At 36.1% G+C, this 22,615-nt stretch overlaps 3 protein-coding genes across 3 annotated transcripts in view; 2 read left to right on the forward strand and 1 right to left on the reverse strand.

The window, feature by feature from the left end:
- The window catches only part of efr3bb (EFR3 homolog Bb), a 54,576-nt gene extending 51,382 nt beyond the window's left edge, over window positions 1–3,194 (forward strand). Inside the window, exon 25 of the mRNA XM_081378899.1 lies at window positions 3,077–3,194. The gene's annotated coding sequence lies outside the window, so the exon portion shown is untranslated. The remainder of the gene's footprint in view (window positions 1–3,076) is intronic.
- Window positions 3,063–4,964, reverse strand: pomcb (proopiomelanocortin b; the record flags this gene model as incomplete). The annotated part of the gene is made up of 2 exons (XM_081378137.1): window positions 3,063–3,599; window positions 4,845–4,964. The coding sequence occupies 2 exons, from the start codon at window positions 4,962–4,964 to the stop codon at window positions 3,063–3,065; spliced, it is 657 nt and encodes a 218-aa protein (XP_081234263.1).
- Window positions 4,965–8,230: 3,266 nt separating this feature from the next.
- Window positions 8,231–22,415, forward strand: LOC308698852 (angiopoietin-related protein 7). The gene is made up of 7 exons (XM_081379262.1): window positions 8,231–8,669; window positions 11,948–12,454; window positions 15,661–15,895; window positions 17,808–17,945; window positions 19,839–20,055; window positions 20,202–20,397; window positions 21,315–22,415. The coding sequence occupies exons 2-7, from the start codon at window positions 12,110–12,112 to the stop codon at window positions 21,459–21,461; spliced, it is 1,278 nt and encodes a 425-aa protein (XP_081235388.1). The 5' UTR covers window positions 8,231–8,669; window positions 11,948–12,109; the 3' UTR covers window positions 21,462–22,415.
- The last annotated feature ends 200 nt before the right edge of the window (window positions 22,416–22,615 follow it).

The following is a 22,615-nucleotide window of genomic DNA, read 5'->3' on the forward strand; positions in this document are numbered from 1 at the left end:
CACTTGATTTGTGTATAGCATATTTAAGGTAGCAATGCAATACATAATATCATATTACTGATATTAATAATATGACAATATCTGCAGTCAATATTGATTAAATGGGAGGGAAACATCCTGCCCATAACGTAGCTATGAAAACATTTATAAAAGCACGTTCATGTTCATCTACTGAAGTGCTATTCTGGAACTGTGAATAAACTGAATAAAACAGCAAAATAACAAGAAGAACAATAACATCTTCATTAAACAAAAAAGAGATTACCTTAGATAAAGTTTGATGTAGTAGGCTACCAGTAAAAAGTCTGGACCCATTACTATTTTTAATGTTTCTGAAAGAAGTTTCCTATTATGCTCTTCAAGCCTGCATTTATTGGATCAAAAATACAGAAAAACAGGAATATTCAGCAAGGATGTGTTAAATATATAAAAGTGATAGTGAAGACTTTTTTAAAACAACTTTTTAATAATCAAAAAATCCTGAAAAAAAGTATCACATGTTATAAAATAAATATTAAGCACCATTTCTAACATTTGATAATAAATCAGAATATTATAAAGTTTTCTGAAGGATCACGTGACACTAAATTCAGCTTTGCATCACAGAAATATATTTTAAAGTATAGTAAAATAGAAAACCATTATTTTAAATTGTAATAATATTTCACTATATTATTTTTCTGTATTTTTGATCAAATAAATCCAGGCTTGATGAGCATAAGAGACTTCTTTCAAAAACATTAAAAATAGTCATTTGTCCAAACTTGTGTACTGTGTAAGTAAAAATATACTAAATTTAAAATTAAATGTTGTATAAATAAAAAGGTTAGGAATCATATTTGTTTCAAGTGTTTTTTATTGGGGGTGGGGGGCCTCCAACATGAATTTTGCCTAGGGCCTCCAAATGTCTAGAACCGGCCCTGTGTGTTGTCTGCATATTTTAGTCCCATTATGTGAAAGGACTATTTTTTGTATGGCTGTTGATTTTTATAGTGCCATTAACTGAACTGCTGTGCTTTTTCTAGAGGATTCTCTCAGCATGCTGTTATTTACGTCATCAATTGGTGGCTGCATACAGTATATGTTTTAAGTGTTACTTTTTATGTTTTTAAGAGCATATAACATGAGGCCAAGTATCAATTTTTGCCTTTAATTCATTACTCATTTATATTACACAGAGTAGTAGATATTTTAACGATCCGACAAAAATAACCAGAGATACCTAAAAAGCAAATGCTATGATTCCTGTAGTCAGTAGTGTCTTTACCCCAGAAGTAGACCGCTGCCGTCCTTAGTATTAGTATGCATTTGCTCTACGAGTATTCCCTTGAAATGAATCTGAATTGTAGCTCTTGCCCCAATTGTATCACTGTAAACGCTCAGTAGTTCTGTAAATACATCTCACATTTCTTCAGCAATGAATTTAATGTCTGTGAGAATGTTCATATTTGGGCTGTGACGTGTCAAAGTTAGTCATTTGTTATAATACCTCCGCAGTTTGTGTCTCATTTCTGGTGTAACTGGAGTCAAATATCAGTCACGATGTATGTTTCTTTTTCTAATGAATTAAAGTTTTCCTTATGAAATGTTTGTGGTTAAACTGCAAATAGACAATAAAACATTTTCGATAGATTGCAGTGTGCTCATTGGAAATGTTTTCCCACAAAACTCGAGTTGTTTTAAACTGACTGTTATAAACTGTTATTTTAGACTGTTTTTAGCATCTGAAACTTAGGAGTTTGCCAGTGACCTTGCGCTGCGCCTTGTTTTCTTGCTCAAAGGATTTCCTTTCATCGTTCAGCAAACGTAATCAAATCATTCATTTTGAGCTCAAATCGAGATTTCTTACTTTTAGATTGCAGGATTTTTTTTTTTCTCAGGAGAAGCAAAAGTCTCCATTTGCTGTCCAGGAGAAACAAGATATGATTTTTGATCATATAAAATGTCATCTGTGATTCATGATCTGTTTTAGAAAAAACCCTGTCTTTATTTAAATGGGTACTTTAACGCTGGCAAAATGAGCTTTCAATAAAGCTTAACTGAATATACAGTAGAAAGGCGGATTTTTTTTTTTTTTTAAATCAGTACTACCTGACTAGAGAAATGGAGAAAAAAAGTCTGTAGTCTTCCCTTTTGCCAGATAGGTAGGAAAACTTCAACACCCATAATGCACAGGGCATGTTGCTTCCCAAGGCCACTCCCACCAGTCTGCTATGGATACACTTACCAGTCAAATACCACCTTGCTTTCACCCAAAGATTGTGTCATTAATTACTCTCCCTCATGTCGTTCCAAACCAGTAAGACTTTCATTCATCTTCAGAACTCAAATGAAGATCTTTTTGATGAAATTCATGATCCCTCCATTGACAGCTACGCAACTACCACTTTCAAACCGGGTAGAAACATGAATTCAACATAGTTTACTCAACTTTACTGCAAAAATATAATTCTTTTAATTCAGCCAAGAGGTCATGCCGTGATGGATCGATCTTCTGCTAGTCACACGTCTTCACGTGATGCAAATACGATCCCAAAAACTATGGGACACAGTGAAATGCGAAACCTTCTGCGGTCTGACGCATTCACATGCGTATGGAAGTCAAGGGAATGAAAAGTGAAGTGTGACCGGAAAAAGCCATTATATTCCCTGCTTTCCATAATGATCAATTCAGACCAATCAACAGATTTGCAGGATATTAACCAATAAAACACATGGATACACAGCTGGGAACATTGCAAATTCATTTTAATGTAGTTCATGTACATTATATTACAGTAAAACTAACTAACCAGCATTTCTGAATATCTTTTTAAATCCCAGACATGATCAGTTCAGTGCTATGTCGAAATAAACTAAATGTCAAGTAATGAGCTTTAATATTCATGTGAAATACCCTGATTTAAATAACTAAGTGATTTCGCCAGTCTTGTTTCTCTTCTTTTTTTTTCACAGTAACATTTGATGCCCTTTAATTTTGGTTCAGATGAAGGTTTTTTTTTTCTTTTTTTTATCACATTTAAATGTTTTGACACCAAATATTCTGTCCTTTCTCTCCTCCTTTAATCTCTGAAAGGCTGTCCGTCTTTAACAATGACGTTTCGTATGAGTGTGAGCAGTGGCTTGTTGGATTGATCCGGAAAGGGCCTTGTGAAGCCTCCGTAGCGCTTGTCAGGTGGTGCGTTCCAGCGGAAGTGGGTCATGCGATACTTCCCGTTGTTCTTTACATCGTTCCTGTTTTGAACATTGAGCGTGCCGCCCTGCCCTCGCTCCACCCGGACGCTTTCCACCAACTCCTCTGGTTCCACCGGCTCCTCCTCCAGAGCGCCGTTAGTAAAGACTTTGACGGGTCGACGCTTGCGGCCCATGGGTTTGCCCCAGCGGAAGTGCTCCATGGAGTAACTCCTCCTCTCGTCATTGTGAGGGGTTTCTCCATTGGGGTCTTGAAGCGCGATTGAGTCAGGAGACAGAGCAGAAAAGAGCAGGCCCAAACTGAGACTCTCTTCCTCAACCTCTTCTTCACTGTTCGGCTGTTCAGATGAAGACACTCTTCCGTAATTGGAGGATTCTTGCGCAGATCTGCACTGCCTGACACACTGCTGCACAGTACAAGAGGACATACACACATTAAACATGGATGCGGATTTTGTTAAATGGATAGTTCACCAAAAAACGAAAATTAGCCTATGATTTACTCACCCTTAAGCCATCCTTGATATATATGACTTTCTTCTTTCAGACAAATACAATCAGAGTTATATTAAAAAATGACCTGGCTCTTCCAAGCTTGATTATGGCAATGAATGGCTGTTTCTGTCCATAAAAGTGCATCTATCCATCATTAAAGAACTCCACACGGCTCCGGAGGTTACTAAAGGCCTTCTGAAGCGATGCGTTTGTGTAAGAAAAATATTCATATTTAAAACTTTATGAAGTAAAATAACTAGCTTCAGGCCACACTGATATTTACGCTACTTCTGACGTCATGAGTTGCGCTTTAGGCATAGGTAGATTGCGTATGGCCATTTGGCCGAAAGCTAGAATTTTACATTGTAACGTGTTAAATATGAATATTTATCTTACACAAACGCATCGCTTCGCTTCAGAAGGCCTATATTAACCCCCCGGAGCTGTGTGGAGCACTTTTATGATGGATAGATGCACTTTTATGGACTTTCACTGCCATTATAGAGTTTGGAAGAGCCATGGCATTTTTTAATAACTCTGATTGTATTTGTCTGAAAGAAGAATGCCATACACACAGGATGACTTGAGGGTGAGTAAATCATGAGCTAATTTCAATTTTTGGGTGAAATATTCCTTTAACAAACATTTCTACATTGTACAAAGCTTAACAGATTATTAGTTTATGTGCATTCAAATTGTTTCTTTTGAATCTCTTCGTATGTATTCATTATACCATAATTGGGTCAATCTCATAAAACTTAAGACTATATTGGAAAGAAAGTATTAAAATATAAAAAATAAAGTAAGTCTCATTACCCTACTGTTTAAAAAAAATTATGATTTTTCATTTGTGTTCATGCATTAATAATTTAAAGTACTATATATATATTTCTTGAGCAGTAAATCAGCATATTAGAATGAATTCTAAAGGATCATGTGACTGAAGACTGGAGTAATGATGCTGAAAATTCAGCTTTACATCACAGGAATAAATTGCATTTTAAAATATACTGAAACAGAAAACAGTTATTTCACAAAGTTTTACTGTGTTTTGAATCAAAGCATCCTTGGTTAGCATAAGAGTAACCACTCCAAACGGTGAGTGTCTATCTATTAATATTAATAGTCTATTGTTAATGCCTTTAACTGCATCTTACCAATTTTTGCTCATTAGATTTAAGGCCCATGCAGTCTATCAAATCCAGGCAGCGGCCGTCTACGTACGGGCTGTGAAAACACAAGACTGCTGCAGCCAAAAGCCAGGAAGGACAGAGCATCTGAAAACGAGGAGCAAGACAAGATCTCATCAGTTCTTCCATCCCTCAGGTATCATTCGCATGACTCAGAATGGAAAGCTGAAAAGAAAATGGCTGAGACTGAGATAGAGAGATATATAAAGTCAAGGACGAGTTTTATTGCTCAGGTATTTCTCTTGAATGTCCTTTGATTTGATTGTGCTGAATGGATCACATGGCCTCCCCATCATCTGTGCACTGAGGAGTCTCTGAATCACAATGATGGCGTGTGGGCAGGTCGCATACGCTTACGAGAAACGCATGTCTTATTTATACATGACCAAAATGTTCTGCGATTGGTGACATTGACTGTTCAGGAGAGAAATTAACTTATAGACTTTTATCTATTCATTTGTACCTGGTCTTTTATGGCTATCCATAAAGCTAGAGAGCTTTTTGTGATGACGTCACGGCACTCACAGATCTGTGAGAAAGTGGTCCATTATTATCACACTACAACGTCAACAGCAGCGTTGGGTCAAGGAAAGGAAAAAGCTGAAATATACCAGCTTCAGTTGGCAGACTCTTGCCATTTTTGAGACTCATTGCTAAGATTGTCCATCAAAGTCCACAAAAACATTTTTTTTGGAAAGGATGATGACTCAGTCATTATCTGAAAACACTCCAGAATTAGAGTTTAAAAGCCTCTTATGATCCTGTTATATATTATATTATTTCACAGGGGAAGAAAAAGGTCTATGAATATTCTCTAGAAACCAGAAAAGTGGATCAAGCTATCAAGTACATTTTTTTTTGTTCATTACATTATTAGATATTGCTTGATGATTCACCCTGGTCAACCACATCCTCGCTTGCATGGGATCCACATCAAATTAATTAGTATCATTATAAATAGAATGATTAAATGTAATATATTACTTGTGTTATATATATATATATAACCATGTATATATATACATTTATTTCAAATATATATATATATATATATATACATTTATTTAGATTTAATCAGAAACATTTCTTGAAACATTTTTTGTCAATGAAATTAATAACTATAATAATCTTAATGCATAATAATAATGTTAACACTTTACAATAAGGTTTCATAAGTTAACATTATTAACTACATTAGTTAACATGAACTAATAATGAACTGCTCTTCTACAGCATTAATTAATCTTTGTTCATTTCAACATTTACTAATACATTATTAAAATCAAAAGTTGCATTTGTTAACATATTAATGCACTGTGAACTAACATGAACAAACTATGATGAGCTGTATTTTTATTAACTAACATTACCAAAGATTAACAAATACAGTAACAAATGTATTGCTCATGGTTAGTTCACGTTAGTTAATACATTAACTAATGTTAACAAATGAAACCTTATTGTAAAGTCTTACCAATAATAATAAAATGAATGAATGAAGTTATTTCCAATCAAATAAGTCATTCTCAAGATCATCAAATATTCAATAGTTTTTGTCTTTAATTTGAATCCCCAGCCATGCATACTGTTACTTTGAATCACATTCCTCTGATTAAAAACAAATCGTAACATTTGGATTATGTTATTTAACATTCAAAAAGATGTAGTTCATAAATAAAGCATTATAAGCAGATGCAGTATTAATCAATGGTTTAATCATACTAATTCCATATTCTTACCTTTCTAAATGTGTAGATGAGTTGAAGTTCTGAATCTTCTCTTTTGACTCTTCTTTGGGTCTCCAGCCCTTATCGCGAGCTCACCTCCACTGTTCTCGGTTAGCACTTTTTCCCTGGTCTGTGAATGAATCTCTCTCTCTCTCTCTCTCTCTCTCTCTCTCTCTCTCTCTCTCTCTCTCTCTCTCTCTCTCTCTCTCTCTCTCTCTCTCTCTCTCTGTCTCTCTCTCCTGGTCTTATTTTCTGAATGAGCTCTGTTCTCTTATATACTCTCAGGTGCATGGCAAGCCCTGAAGGCTGGAAGATGATCAGGTGGGACTCTGCTGAGGTGAGTGAGGGGGTGGATGCACTGGGGAAATTACTTATAATAAAAACCTTTCCTACTTTTTGTTCATCTTTATACCTCTGTTTTTGACACATTAGAACATCCGCAGGAAGTGGCATGTGTTTTATGGATGCTGCGGTTCTGTGTATGTGTGCCATTTGAGACACCTGGAGACTAATGGGACGCTGTTTTAGTCAAAATGACAGGAAATTAAGGCAAATGACGTCATTTCAGATCAAAAGATTCCTTGTCAGCGTCTAAGCAGCGTGCAAATCGATCAGGCTGACCAAATGTGCATTATCCAAGACCAACAGTTTTTCTAACTTAATTTCTCATCTCTTTGTTGTTTCTTTTCTCAGTGAAGCTCATTTATTCCCCAAGGTTCATTAGCAGCAAATGTAATTACTATTGGAGGAGAGGTAATGTTGTGTTGTCGTGGTAACGCATGATAAATCAATTACTCCCTTTTCACTCTAACATATACACCGAAAGAGAAGGAGGAGAAAAATAGACTTAAGTTGCACTTGACTTAAGTGCAATTAAAAAGAGCATCTTTGCATAGTTTTTCACGCTCTGGAAATACACTACATTTAATAAATGAAGGATGATAATAAAGAGCTTTTAAGTACAAATTTAAACACAAACTTTTTATTGTTACTTGAAACAAAAGAAATCCTTAAACTTTAATTTCAGCTAGTCTGTCAAGGCAACATTTCTCATTTTTGTTCAGTTTAAAGTACTTAAATAACAACAACATATAATAAATGTAACAAAATATGTATCAAATAATGTAATTGTTAATAATAAACAATGATAAAAAATATACAAATAACAAAAAAGTATACATAAAACATGTATACATATACATAATTACATGCATGTATACATATACATGTAATTCAAAATATTAACAAAAATATAATAGTATATATGATTCTGAAATTACACTGATATGTAGAGAATGTTTTGAATTTGAAATTTAATTATAAAACTTAACAGTCAAAAACACATGCATATATAGTTATGTATAATATACTGTGAAATTCAGTAAAATTGCACTTATATTGATGTATATTATGTATTATTGCACTAATTTTCATGTGACATCAGTAGCTGTATTAGTATCAGTGATAAAAATTCATGAAAAGATGCCATTAAACAATATTTAAAATATACTGTCTTTGTGTTGTTTCTACATTCGTATGAAGATAATCATTAAACGTTTTACAGCAAAAAATCCTGAAGGTCGTTTTTAGAATTATAAATTAAATGGCCGTCTACATCCTAAAAAAGTCTAAACTATCAATCAGAGAACAAAAGATCATCACGTTGATCATTTAGATGCCTTATAAATGTTATTAAATATGATACAGTAGGCTTTATAAGGTTAAGTATACTGATGGTGTGTATTAATTGCTTATGAACATGTTTTGAATACACAATACTATCAATGCTTTTTCCTAGTAAAAATAATTTGGCGTATTAATTGTTTGTCCGTCTGAGGTGATTGTTCAGATGTAGAGTAAGAATAGTGTGAGTTGCTGTTGTTCAGTGCCTGGATTGTCTCTCCTCCCTTTATTCTAATCAGGAATCCAATTACACCGGATTACAAGGATAAGATGCCAACTCTGTAACACATAGGGTGTAGAGAGAGAGGGAGAGAGAGAGGATGGCAGCATACATCTATATTTCCTCAGAAGACAAACAAAACATCACCAGCTATCGAAGCAGGTAAAGATGAAGTCTTGTAACCGTTTCCCTGTAGTGCTTGCTTGCAGAATCTCTGCCGATGACACCTTTTGTAAAATGTTGCCGCTGCACGTAGCTGATCGTAACTGTGTCAGCAGAGCTTTAACAGCTCTCTAAATAGTTTGAGAAATCTCTCTTGTGAGATGGTGTGAATCATGAGTCGTGGTGCCATGATAAATCAAATGCCCTCCAAACAAACATTTACTCTTTTTAGAATTTACACTTGTAATCAAAATGTCAGTTCAGAGACGTATGATGCTTTATCAATATGATTCATTCTCAGTGTTATTCTTTTATTTATACTGCAGGACATGAGTCTAGTGGCTCTCAGGCATTGCACTGTAATATGGCTTGGCGTATTCAGCATTTCTGTGTTGGATCTAGTGCACTAGGCTTGGGTCAGAGCCACAAGGTGCTTTGGTAGACGTGATACTTTAACATTAAGGTCTGCATACATGTATGCATTGATTTTGTTTTTGTATATATATGACTGTGCAACTAAGTTCCTTAGTGAAACAAAAGATTGTTTTCTACACTTAGCATATACAGTAGCCCCATAATGTATTTGTATACTTAAAGCCACACTTAAAAATGGGGGAATTGTATTGCATATATAACAAAACATAAAATATTCGAAAGTTTTTTAATGTTTTTAAATTTTATGCTCACCAAGGCTGCATTTATTTGATTAAAAATACAGAAAAAACAGGAATATTGTGAAATATTATTATAATTTAAAATAACCATTTTCTATTTGAATATTATATAAAATGTAATTTATTCCTGTGATGCAAAGTTGAATTTTCAGCATCATTACTCCAGTCTTAAGTGTCACATGATCCTTCAGAAATAAGAAATGTTTCTTGAGCAGCAAATCAGCATATTTGTATGATTTCTAAAATCATGTGACACTGAAGACTGCAGTAATGATGCTAAGAATTCAGCTTTGCCATTTTTTTAATAAGTTAAACAATAAAATAAGACCTATTAAACAAAATAAGGTACAGGAAAAAATAAGGAAACCGTATATTAAAAACTGACTTATGCAATAGTCATTATATGGTACACCTGAACACCACAACAATTTATATTTTAATAGGGTGTTGGTCCTTGCTGACAGCTTCCACTCTTCGAGGAAAGGTTTAGATGTTGAACATGGCTGTTAGGATTTTCTTTCATTCAGACACGAGTATCATCAGTGAGGTCAGGCGCTAATGTGGACTTATAGGTGATTTGAGAATTCAAAGTTGAGCCCTGCGGCTTTGTGCAGTCAACTTATTCCACGCCAGACAAAATCATTTTTATGGACCTCACTGTGTGCACAGCGTCAGTTTCAATTTTTTATTTTTTTTTTACTGCATTTGGTATGATATTTAGTTTCTAATGCAATAACATGCAGACAGACTTTGACATATTTCTCTAAGCGTAATAGATAAGGGTGTTATAGTTTGAAACCAGACGCCTACTTCACCTATTTTTAGCGTGCCCATCCTCTTCGAGGTTAAATACTTTCACTGCTGCTGTGTTCTTGAAGCACATAAAAAAGTGACATGAAAGCACCATAACCTGTGCTTTATTCAGGACAACCAGGCTGACCTCTTATAAGAGCAAGGACATGTTTAAAGATGTGTTTGTGGGATTTATTTCAAATACCACATTGAGATTTTATGACAGATCATGTGCTTTTTTCTCCCTTAAGCCCAAACCCAAGATGGCATCCTCAATACAGTGTGATTTTTGACAACTGACCTATAGTTCTCTGACAGGGGTGCATTGAGATGTCACACCGTCAAGTGCTTAAAAAAATGACGTACTGATGTTAAAACAGTATAACTTAATGCTTACATATCTAAGCTTTTAACCCAAAGTTATATTTCTTTGAACCCCTGAAGTGGTGAATCACTGTATCTTTATGCAATATAAAAAAGTTAATAAAAAAGTTTGAATAAGAAAGTGGCTGCTAATAATAATTTGATTTTTAAAACAAAAGAAAATGTAACTGGTGCACGCACATGGATTTGCTGCCATAAAATTGAAATTGACCTGATGATTATTGCAAGATTTCTCTGTCTGTGATATTCTTGTCTTTAACTTTATTGATGCATAATAAGCAGCCTTCAAATTTGTACAGTGCATGTCAGTTTATCTTGTTGCAGTTTATTTAAATTTTTATATATATATATATATATATATATATATATATATATATATATATATATATATATATATATATATATATATATATATATATATATATATATAAATTGAAATAAACTGCAACAAGATAAACTGACATGCACTGTCAGTATATATATATATATATATATTTTTTTTTTTTTTTTTTTTTTTTGCTGCTAATACAGCAAAAAAATAAATAATAATAATAATAATAATTCGTTCAGTTAGTTAGTTAGTTACACTCACCGGCCACTTTATTAGGTACATCTTGCTAGTATTGGGTTGGACACCCTTTTATCTTCAGAACTGCCTTAATTCTTCATGGCATAGACTCAACAAACTGCTGGAAACTCTCTTCAGAGATTTTGGTCCATATTGAGCCTGAATCATTGATACAAGACAGGATGGATCCATGCTTTCATGTTGTTTACACCAAATTCTGACCCTCCCATCTGATTGACGCAGCACAAATCGAGATTCATCAGATCAAGCAATGTTTTTCCAATCTTCCATTTTCCAATATTGGTGAGCCGGTGTGAATTATAGCCTCAGTGTTCTGTTCTCAGCTGACAGGAGTGACACCGGTGTGTGTCTTCTGCTGCTGTAGCTCCTCTGCTTCAAGGTTCAATGTGTTGAGATGCTCTTCTGCACCTCGGTTGAAACAAGTGGTTATTTGAGTTACCGTTGTCTTTCTATCAGCTCAATCCAGTCTGGCCATTCTCCTCTGACCTCCGGCATCAACAAGGCATTTTCACCCACAGAACTTCTGGATATTTTCTCTTTTTTGGACCATTCTCTGTAAACCCTAGAGATGGTTGTGCGTGAAAAACCCAGTAGATGAGAAGATTATGAAGTACTCAGACCAGCCTATCTGGCACCAACAACCATACCACATTTAAAGTCACTTAAATCGCCTTTCTTCCCCATTCTGATGCTTAAACTTCAGCAGATCGTCTTGACCATGTCTACATGCCTAAATGAATTGGGTTGCTGCCATGTGATTGGCTGCGTTAACAAGCAGTTGAACAGGTGTAATAAAGTGGCTGCTGAGTGTAGTTTAATGTTTCTGGTTATGTTTTCAGGTGAATTGCATTGGAAAAGTTGACAACTGAGTCCTAGATCGTGTTCCTGTGTGACAAGCTCTTCCCAAGACTTGAGACTGGAGGTCAGAGAGCTTGTACCCTGGCCTTCTCCCCCAGGGTCCTTCCAACAAGGTGGGAAGGGGGGTCAGCCGAACCGATCACATGGAGGACAGGCTTCTCTCGCCCCTCTTGCTGGCCATGTTGTTTTTGGCAACATGTGGGAGCGATGATGATCACTCAGTGCACACACATCAGGTCAGTACGGCTCAGTGTGGCGAATACAGCAACCAGGTCCTGGAGAACGGCATGTGCCAACTCATGGCCACATTGCCCCAAATGGACGACCAGCACTGCCCGGACATGTTCCGCTGTACGGATGAGGTTTCATACTGGCTTCACGAGAATGAGGAACGCAAACAGCAGATTCTGGCCCTGCGGGAGACAGTGTCCGAACTTCAGGAGGAGCTTCGCAACCACCGTCATCGTGTCAAAGTGTTAGAACTACAAGTGAGTTCAAGGAACTTTATATATATGTTATGTTTAAAATCATCTAACTATCATTGGGACTGACTGATTCATCATAAGCTGTTGGAGAAATATTATAATAAGATGTTTAGAATTATAAACAAATTATATTTATAATAAGAACAGTTATAAATTACAATATAATTTACTTCTAAATGATAAAATAATTATTTAATTATCCTTAATTATAAATAATTATCATTTTGTCCATCAGTATCTATTTTTTTTTTGTCCTTCAATACAAAAATCAGTATGACCTGTACCTGACTCAATGCCCTTAATAACCTGCGGGTCAAGCTTTTTCTGATTCCCTGATTCAATTCGGAAGCATTTGATTACATGTGGCCTGACCTGTTCTCGCTTATTCTATTTAAAGGACTTCCCATCTAGACAATAAGTCAGAGGTGTAAAGAGTATATCTAAAAAACATATTTGAGTAAAAGCAGAGAGACCTTACAGTGAAAATGACTCCATTACAAGTCACCAATTCCAATATCAATTGAGTAAAAGTCATATAGTATCTTATAACAATACTTATTTTACTTGTACTAAATGTAGGCTCAAATATGCATAAGTTCTCCACACCTAAAATGCATGCCAGTGAAAAACAAGAAAGTTTATTTGTGAGGAGAGCAATCACTTCTTTATTTTCTAAAATTGAAATAAAACTGAACATCTCAATACTGCAATAAATCAGTATTTTTTATAAGAATACAATATATAAGCTCAATACAACAGCCTCTTAAACGTCTACAGACACTCAAGTCTCAGTTAAAGTAAAATGAGGACAGCCATGTCCTCGTCTCATATATGAAAGACCTGCGATTCAGCAACTACCAGTTAATGCACTCACTTTCGCGTAAAGTTGTTTGGGTGAGTAAGGGCAAAATGCACAAGATATAGTACCTTCAATGCCCTGTAGATGGCGATATTGCTTATTTTGTAGCAGAAATAAACTGCTACAGAAAAAGTTACATTACATGCAAAATGTAACGAGTAATTGCATTAGTAGTCAAGACATGCAGAGAGTAAAAGTTGCTAACATCTTTGATATCTTAAAGTACAAAGCAGCAAAAAAGATACTTAAAGGGATAGTTCACCCAAAAATGAAAATTCTGTCATCATTTACTCTCCCTCAAGTTGTTCCAAACCTGTATGACTTTCTTTCTTCTGCTGAACACAAAAGAAGATATTTTAAAGAAAGTCGGTAACCAAACGACTGATGGACCCCATTGACTTCCATAGTAGGAAAAAAAAATACTATGGATGTCAATGGGGACCAGCAACTGTTTAATTACCAACCTTCTTTAAAACATCTTCTTTTGTGTTCAGCAGAAGAAAGAAACTCATACAGGTTTGGAACAACTTGAGGGAGAGTAAATGATGATAGAATTTTCATTTTTGGGTGAACTGTCCCTTTAATGTAACTTTTGGCCCCCTAGCGGTTAAATAACAAAACTGCATGCATTTTAGTTTAAGATTATTGTTTTGGTTGTGTTGCGGCTCTCCGTGACTGTGCGGATGAATAAAACATTCAGTACTTGGCTTGCCAGTTTATATGGAAATTATTTCAAGCTGACTAGCTGAAGATGTTACTGGAGCTTTACTCATTAATAGACACGGTACTTCCTAGAACAAAAGCAACCATAATGAAATGAACCTTCACAATAGATAATGCTTTACAGTCAACTCTGTTAGAGAGCTACATATGGCAATTTATAAAATACCTCTCTCACCTGTTGAGTAATAATAAGGCTTTTACTACATTTTAAATCCCTCAGTCTCTGTCATCTCTGAAACGCCAAACCAATGTTGATTCTTGTTTTATTACTAGCTCTGTCATGTTCTCTTTTTGCCAGCAGACTCTCCTCTGTTTGGCGTTTGTTTAAAACATGTGATTCCCCAGAGGTTGGAGATTTAGTTTTCTCGCTCGTTGTGACAACTAACCAACCTATGCCGCTCCCACACCATACACACGTCAGAGTAGCCGAGCAACTTTTGACGAGAGACACGGGCGAGTGACGCATATACGCAATTTCCCACGAGAATCATCCCTTCAGGTCTAAAATATAAACACTTATAATAAGCTTACCAGAGTGAATCAGGATAAGACAAAAACACGTTTTGGAAGAAGGATTGAAGACAAAAAAAGTTACAGTGTATCCTTAAGTAGGTACAGTAACTAATAACATTTACTCAAATACTTCACACCACTGCAGTTAGGTACTTTCTGACTGACTTTTCCGTGAGGGTTAATTCGGAAATGAATCATGCCACAACTATCGAACAGCATGCAACAAATGGCAGATTATACAAATAATGACAACAAAAGAAATTGGTGAAAAATGTTGTGTAGTTCAAAATACAAATTATTTTACTGACAAAACTCTGTGTGAAAAAGTTTGTAACTGTGTTGAGGAGTTAAACTAACAAAACGTAGCGAAGATACAACTTAACTTTTTCATTAGTAGCTCAGCTGATTTCAAAACATTGCTTTTGCAGTAATTTCCCCGAAGATTGACACATTTTTGAATGTCCTGTTGTACTGCGGATGCATCTTTCCTGCCTAGCGAGCTGCGGTAATCACACAAACTTACCTTTCGGTTCTCTCATGTTTTCATGCTCTCTCCAATTCATGTCTCATTGAATCGGAGAACCATGGAGTGCCATTTTAATTTCAAAGTATCATTGTAGTATCATTTGATACTTTACCATAGTACTATACAGTACTTTTTGTAATTCTTTGAAGTTCCTTGGACTACTATGTAAATACCATATTTACATTATGGTATATCATAACTGTTCAGTACCATGGTATACTTTAAAGTACTACCATCTGATACCTTTGTGTGCTTCTTTCGCGCCGGCCAACTCTGCTTGACGTTTTCAGCCTAAAGTCTCCTTGACCCGAAGCCTAATGAGATTAACATGGGAGACCTTACCTCTCTCCACGTGCCTTCATTAGTATGCACCCTTAAGCTCTTCATGCTGTTTAAATGAGGGAATGATTCACAGCTCACACCCACACGTCCTGATCCTGTCAGCCTCTCCCTGTCTGCTTTTCACTCCTGGCCGTTCATGCAAACACACACAATACGCTGCAGCCACTTGAGAAGGTCTAATTCTAATGGGAATTGTCACTTTTTTTGATCGTGAGTTGTGATGTTTGTCTGTTTGACCTCTCACAGAGTGAAGAGAAGAACCGCAATAGTTCATCTATTGAGCAGCGCCTGCATGAGCTGGAAGATCATTATGCCGAGGCCACGACCCTGTTGCACATCCAGGGCTCCTTGATCTATGACCTCCAGGCCCAGATCCAAAACCTTTCCCTGCTGGTGGAAAAAGTCCGACGTAACCCTGGCTGCATGATCAACATAGTCCGCACCAGCCCTCTGCTCAGCGCTCAGGAAGCCCTGCATCCCGGTAAGCCACATCTGGGAATTTGGAAAAGCTACATTTTTAAGCTGTATGGTTATATCCTAACCAGTTTATCTTATAAAGTTTCAGATAGTTCACCCAAAAATTCTGTCATCATTTACTCACCGTTATGTCATTTCAAACCCATAAGGCTTTAAAGGGATAGTTCGGCCAAAAATGATATTTAACCCAAGATTTACTCACCCTCAAGCCGTTCGAGATGTATATGTCAATCTTTTTTTTATATATACATCTCGAACGGCTTGAGGGTGAGTAAATCATGGGTTAAATATCTTTTTTGGCCGAACTATCCCTTTAATTAATCTTTGAAAAACACAAACATTTTCTGACCCTCCATTGGAAATCTATTGACCCAAAACTCTGGCGGTTCAAAACATTTATAAAGAGATTGTACATTTTTTACATTTTCAATCCAAGTCTACTGAAGAGACATGATTGCTTTATATGATGAACAGATTAAATGTAGGCTTTTATTCACAAATAAACGTTGATCATGCAGAGAGAGCAATGCTTCCCAATATGAAGGCTGCATATCACGTCATCAAGCTCCCTCAAAGGACGTCTCAATTTGAAGGATCCTTTAAAGGCAGCCTTTGTTTCGTGTCCTTCATTTGGCTTATTTTGAAGGATGCATCAAGTGTATCCCTTGCGTCCTCCAATCACCCACAATCCTTTGCACACATTCCAATTCAAGAAAAAGAATTATTGGAAAATAAAATGACCCTGAGCTCGTCCAGTTTTTAGGTCATAAAGGCGGCATTAGGGCCATTCCAACAAATGGGTGGAACCAAATAATTAGATCTTTTCAAAAACTGAATCTAACAACATATATGTTTAACTATTCAAAATATGTATTAGTCCATCTCATGTAACTTTATTTCAGTTTTTACAAGGTTTTTAAGTGGAAGATGCATTTTTCTCAGTCCTGTTACCAAAAACATGTTTAAAAACATGTCAGCTAATTATTTTGTTTTCCCCTAAAGGACAAGTTTATTTTAAAGAAATTGTTGGTGTCATGTTCAAGAAATTGATATCTGTCATTAAAAAAAAACAGTATATGTGCACGCAAGGTGTATTTTTCAACAACAACAAAAAAATAAGCCTTTTTTTTCCTTTTAAAGGCGACTCAAACCTCAAGTTTATCATTTTTTTTTTAAAATAACGCAGTGTATTAAACAATGGGATAAATGATGGACCAAACAAAATAAAATAAATAGTGGTTTAACTTTATTTTTTATTTAATGTTTATAGTGGGTTTGACAAAAAAAAAAAAAAAAAAAACTATTGAGTTACAGGAATGTGTATCCATATGTATATACAGCTTTGACTACATTTGTGAGGTATCAATGTCCTCACTGATATTGTGAAACAAGTGTTTGAAGTGATCAACAAGAATGGTCTTTTTTTTAACTTAGTTCTGTTGTGGGTTTATTTTTGGGCTATGGTCTTTGAGTTTAAATGCAGTTTTCAATAAATTGCCAGCTCTCTGTTTTTTTTGTCTCTTGCTCCTGAAGTAGCATGGCATTTTGAAGTAGTACTTACGATTACGATTGACGTAGTCCGACAGTTACGATCCACCAGCGCGAAAAGTTCCCCCGGTCTTAAGATTTTGTTCAGGAGTGTATCTCTATTTTTGTTTCGGAGATTAACCAATGTCTAATGGGTTTGGATCGACATGAAGCTGAGTAAATGATGACATTTTTGTCCTTTTTTGGGTGAACTATCAAGTTTTTGGCTAGTATAGAATCATGGTGAGTTACTGGCATGAACCAACAGATGGTGACAAATCATAGCACAGTTTATCAGACAGAATCCGAAGTTTAATAAGAACTGAAATCGCTCACATATATCAATGTTTTTGCCTATATTAATGTGTTGTATGTGTTTTTCACTCCAGAGGTGCAGCATGTCAGGAACTGCCCCATCGACTGCGCTTCCATCTACTATAATGGAGTGCGTCGTTCTGGGATCTACACTGTTGTGCCCTCACTGGGAGCCATGCCTGTGGAAGTCTACTGTGATATGGACACAGACAGTACGAAACCACACAACACAGGCAATCATGACTGTCCAGGACTCAGCAATAAGGATGAGCCCAGTGCTTTGTGCCAGTTGATGCCGTTGGGCCAGTTTTATGCCTTAAAGGGATAGTTCACTTTGAAATAAAATTTTGGTATGTTTTAGCTTACCTCAAGGGCATCCAAGATGTAGGTGTTTTTTTTTCTGCAGTAGTTTCAATTTTGATATTTTTAGGTCAAACCATTCTTGTCTTTCAGTCATATAATGCAGGTCTATGGTCACTGTCTCAAAGAGCAAGCACAGAGTCCAAATTAAAACAATTCCCCATCGTCCAAATTAAACAATTCCCCATAGTAAGTACACATTGATGGCCTAAGGCACGAAACGAGCGGTTTGTGTGAGAAAACGAACAGCATTTATATCGTTTATACCTCTTGTAACACAGCCACGTCCAAGTGATCTGAGGGCGAGCGCGCTTCCTGCTGTGTGACGTGTACGCAGACTGGTGCATAGATATATATACACTGGATGTCGCCTTGGCTACGGCAGTTCATTGGAACAAATGTCTTTAAGGCGACATCTAGTGTATATATATCTATGCACCAGTCTGCGCACACGTCACACACCAGGATGCGTGCGCGCCCTCAGATCACTTGGACGTGGCTGTGTTACAAGAGGTAAAAACGATATAAATGCTGTTCGTTTTCTCACACAAACCGCTCGTTTCGTGTCTTAGGCCATCAATGTGTACTTACGATGAGGAATTGTTTAATTTGGACGATGGGGAATTGTTTTAATTTGGACTCTGTGCTTGCTCTTTGAGACAGTGACCATAGACCTGCATTATATGACTGACAGACAATAACGGTTTGACCTAAAAATATCAAAATTGAAACTACTGCAGAAAAAAAGACACCTACATCTTGGATGCACTTGAGGTAAGCTAAAAACATACCATTTAATTTCAAAGTGAACTATCCCTTTAATGCAAACCCATTTGAATTTCTGTGGCACATTGACAGTTCTGCAAAAAAAGTATAAAGTTAGTGCATTTTAATGATTATGCATAACTTTAGATATAGCTATATTATATATATAGTTTTTTTATGTTAATGAAAGTACTAAAAATTAAACTAAAATGATGTGCTTTAGTCATTTTATTAGCTTTTAAAAAAAATATTGCTATTTAGGTTTATTTTTATTTCAGCTTTCAGTATTTGTTTTTATTTATTTCCAGTAAAAATGTGTATTGCTTCAACTTAAACTTATTTCAGTTAATTTTTTCCAAGACAGTTTTTCTAATATCCATTTAGTTTAAGTTTTCAAATAATATTTAAAAATTCCAGCTTTATTTCAATTAACAGTTTTTAGTAGTTTTAGTTAACGATAACCACCCTGATAGATACATTTGTTTTTTGTGCTTGTGCTTGGACCAGTGAAAAAGCTCAAATCTGAACGTTTGCAGTTCACACCCACTAGACTATTAGACCATTTTTTGTTTTGCTAGAAATCTACTGTGGATGAATCATTGTTTTATTTTGACATTGTTTATTGGAAAATTTTGTGACTTTCCGTAGCAAATGAAATTCCGGTAATGAACATCTAAATGATTTCCCTTTATATGTCTAATGAGAGTTGAGTTTTGTGCTGAAATTGCACCAGTGGGGCATATGAGGAACCTCTCAGAGGCTTAAAATAGCGTGTGCAATCTTTTTTTGATGACCTGCAAAACACTGTAGTATAATTTCTGTGGTCATAAGATGAAACCTAAATGACCTGGCGTGTCCATTAAACTAATAAAAAAAAAGATTTGATTGTTGAATGCTTTAACGTATACTCATTTTACATTTTCTCCCCAATAAAAGCATTCATTTGATCATTCAAGCACATGCAATAATGTATGTCTCAGGTGGCGGCTGGACTGTGATCCAGCGTAGGCAAGATGGCTCCGTGAACTTTGACCGCAGCTGGAAGGAGTATAAGGAAGGCTTTGGAGACCTGCACACCGAATACTGGCTGGGAAATGAGCACATACATGACCTGACCAGCCAGGGAGACTATATGCTCCGGATCGACCTGGAGGACTGGAGCGGGAAACACAAGCACGCTGTTTATCAGAAATTCAGGTGAGGCACATCAATCATTGACTGACTGGAAGGACTTCAAATGGATGTTCAATAGTGACTAAACATCTGGCCTGGTTACTAGAAACCCTCAATGAATATCAGCATTGTGCTTGGGAGCAATCCATATTTTTCCTGTGCGTTTGCAGTGTGGAGGACGAGGCCACTCAGTACCGTGTGCATGTGACGGGCTTCAGCGGGACAGTGGAGGACTCCTTCAGCTGGTACCACGACAAGCAGGGCTTCAGCACACCCGACACGGGCAACATCTGTGCCGAGATCTCCCACGCCGGCTGGTGGTATAACCAGTGTTTTTACGCAAACCTCAATGGCATCTACTACAAGGTATGATGTGTCCTATTGGATATAGACCTGTTGTAGGCTGTTAACCCAAAGGTTGCAGGTTTAAGCCCCAGAAGTGTTAAATCATGAGCTGCTGCTGTTGTCTTTGAGCAAGACAATCGAATGCAATTGCATTGTTTTGATTATGATTAACATTTTTTATGGCTCTGTTATGAAATTGTGCAAAACTTTTTAAGTGTTTTGGCCATTCATTTACATGACAACAGCTTTTTGGAGGCTTGAAAACGCAAAATTTGCGAATTCGTGAAAACTGTGACGTCATGCGGATGTGTATTACGTGTTCAATCTTTAGGCGCGGATCTGTGACCACTTTATCTTCTGTACGCGAAAAACCGGAGGAAAGGAAAAACTTTTCAGATATATAATAAATATATTATTTTGCTTGAACATACATATCCAGATCATTACTTTCAAAAACATTTAAAACTTGTCGAAACTTGTCTTTTCTTTTTGTGTGTGTGTGCAAATTTTCTATTTATTTTTTAAAAACATGCTAACATATAGTCATGATAGTCCACAAAAGTCTGCTCTGTGATATAATTTCCTGTTTTATGAAATTCTTGTCACATGAACAACAAGCTTCTGGCCGCTGGCTTTTTGCAAAAAAAATAAATAAAATAAATTCTAATGAGATAAATAATACAAGATTCTTATGCCAAATATATCTGCATACAAACTCAGGACAATTAAACCAACTAGACATTTTTGACCTCACAAAAATCCCAAAATAAATTTTAATCAAGAAAATAATAATCATCATAAAAGATGTGCATTCAAGTGATTGTCACTTTTTAAATCTATGCATTTATTCAGACAAAGTATATAGATATATCCTCACATTTGAAGCTAAAGGATATTTGATGATGTCTAAGGGGTGTTTCTGTCATCCTGATCGACAGGGCGGCCGCTACTCTCCGAAGGCGAAGAACCCTCTTGGTCCGGACGGTATCGTTTGGTACACCTGGAAAGATTCTGATTATTACTCTCTGAGGAAGGTCAGCATGATGATCCGACCCAGAACCTTCAGACAGCATCTGTCACCCTGAATCAGGCCCGACCAATGAGCTCGGGCTCATGACGTCAACCAGCCAATCACAGTTCTCAGAGCCACAGCGATGTAGGGATGCATGGATTCTTTCATGGTTATACAGTGAAAAATGTGTGTATGGACTGGTTCATTTCTCTGAATGTACTCAAAGAAGGCCATTGTTTACAGCAGGTTTATACCAAAGAGTAAAGACTAGTGAAGGACTGCTGCTGAAACAGTAAAGTCAGTGTTTGCCATTCAGCGAGTCTATGTATTACATGCCTATATATTTTATATTCCCATGGTTTTAACATTTTGTTGACTTATTTTATAAATGTGTATTAAAGTAGATTTCATTTCTTTAGAGTACAATGGGACAAAAGGCCCCTTTCTCTATTCTCTCTCAAAACACTAAATAGCAACAAACACCCCACTGCAGTTTCTTAAACAACTGGGATCACCTTAATGACCCCAAACTTTTTAGTCATTTTGTTTTGAAATATAAAAATATATGTTTAAAATATTGCATAATTATGTAGACTCCCCTACATTGTCACATTTACTTTGATTGGAGAAAAAAAGACTTCATAAAAGGATAGTATTTGGGTGAAAAAACAAAAAGCCTCCTAATTGAAGGGGCTGTCAGCTAAAAAAGAAAAAAAAAAAAAGCCAAAGACCAAAGCCAAAATCACTGTAGCACAAACAAATTTCATTTGTGAAATATAGCCTACCTGCAATAATAATGTAAGTTCCTGATGTACACTCTAACGTACTAAAAGCAAGAAATTATATAGTTATAAAATACCTGAGAGTTTATGAAATGCCAAAAGCGATTGCAATAAACGGGAAATTAAACCTTTTTTGAAGTGATTATTTTGAATATGTAGGACTTTTTTTTTTCTCTGGTATTATACGTTTATATTGTAAAATGATTTCTGTTCCAATGTTAGATTAATAAACCACAAAATCACACAAAAAGGTCTTATTGGTGTTTAAAGCACATTCAGACAAGCACGTTTAGAGACGGCCTCATTCATATTCTCCATAAACACACAGCTGACTCGCGAGTCTCGGTCTCCAAACCTCGACAGCCGATTCGCTGTTACGCCGGTTTCACACTGCACGCATTAGCAGAGCGTTACAGCGTTATTAAAGCGTCACTTCGCCGATTTT

Source organism: Scardinius erythrophthalmus (assembly GCF_964197995.2).
Source record: "Scardinius erythrophthalmus genome assembly, chromosome: 11".
NCBI lineage: Eukaryota > Metazoa > Chordata > Actinopteri > Cypriniformes > Leuciscidae > Scardinius > Scardinius erythrophthalmus.

Coding starts and splice junctions, on each gene's coding strand:
- LOC308698852 (XM_081379262.1), top strand. CDS start 12,110: ATGGAGGACAGGCTTCTCTCGCCCCTCTTGCTGGCCATGTTGTTTTTG. Junction 15,896..17,807: donor TCAGGAAGCCCTGCATCCCG/GTAAGCCACATC, acceptor TTTTCACTCCAG/AGGTGCAGCATGTCAGGAAC. Junction 17,946..19,838: donor CTGTGATATGGACACAGACA/GTACGAAACCAC, acceptor TGTATGTCTCAG/GTGGCGGCTGGACTGTGATC.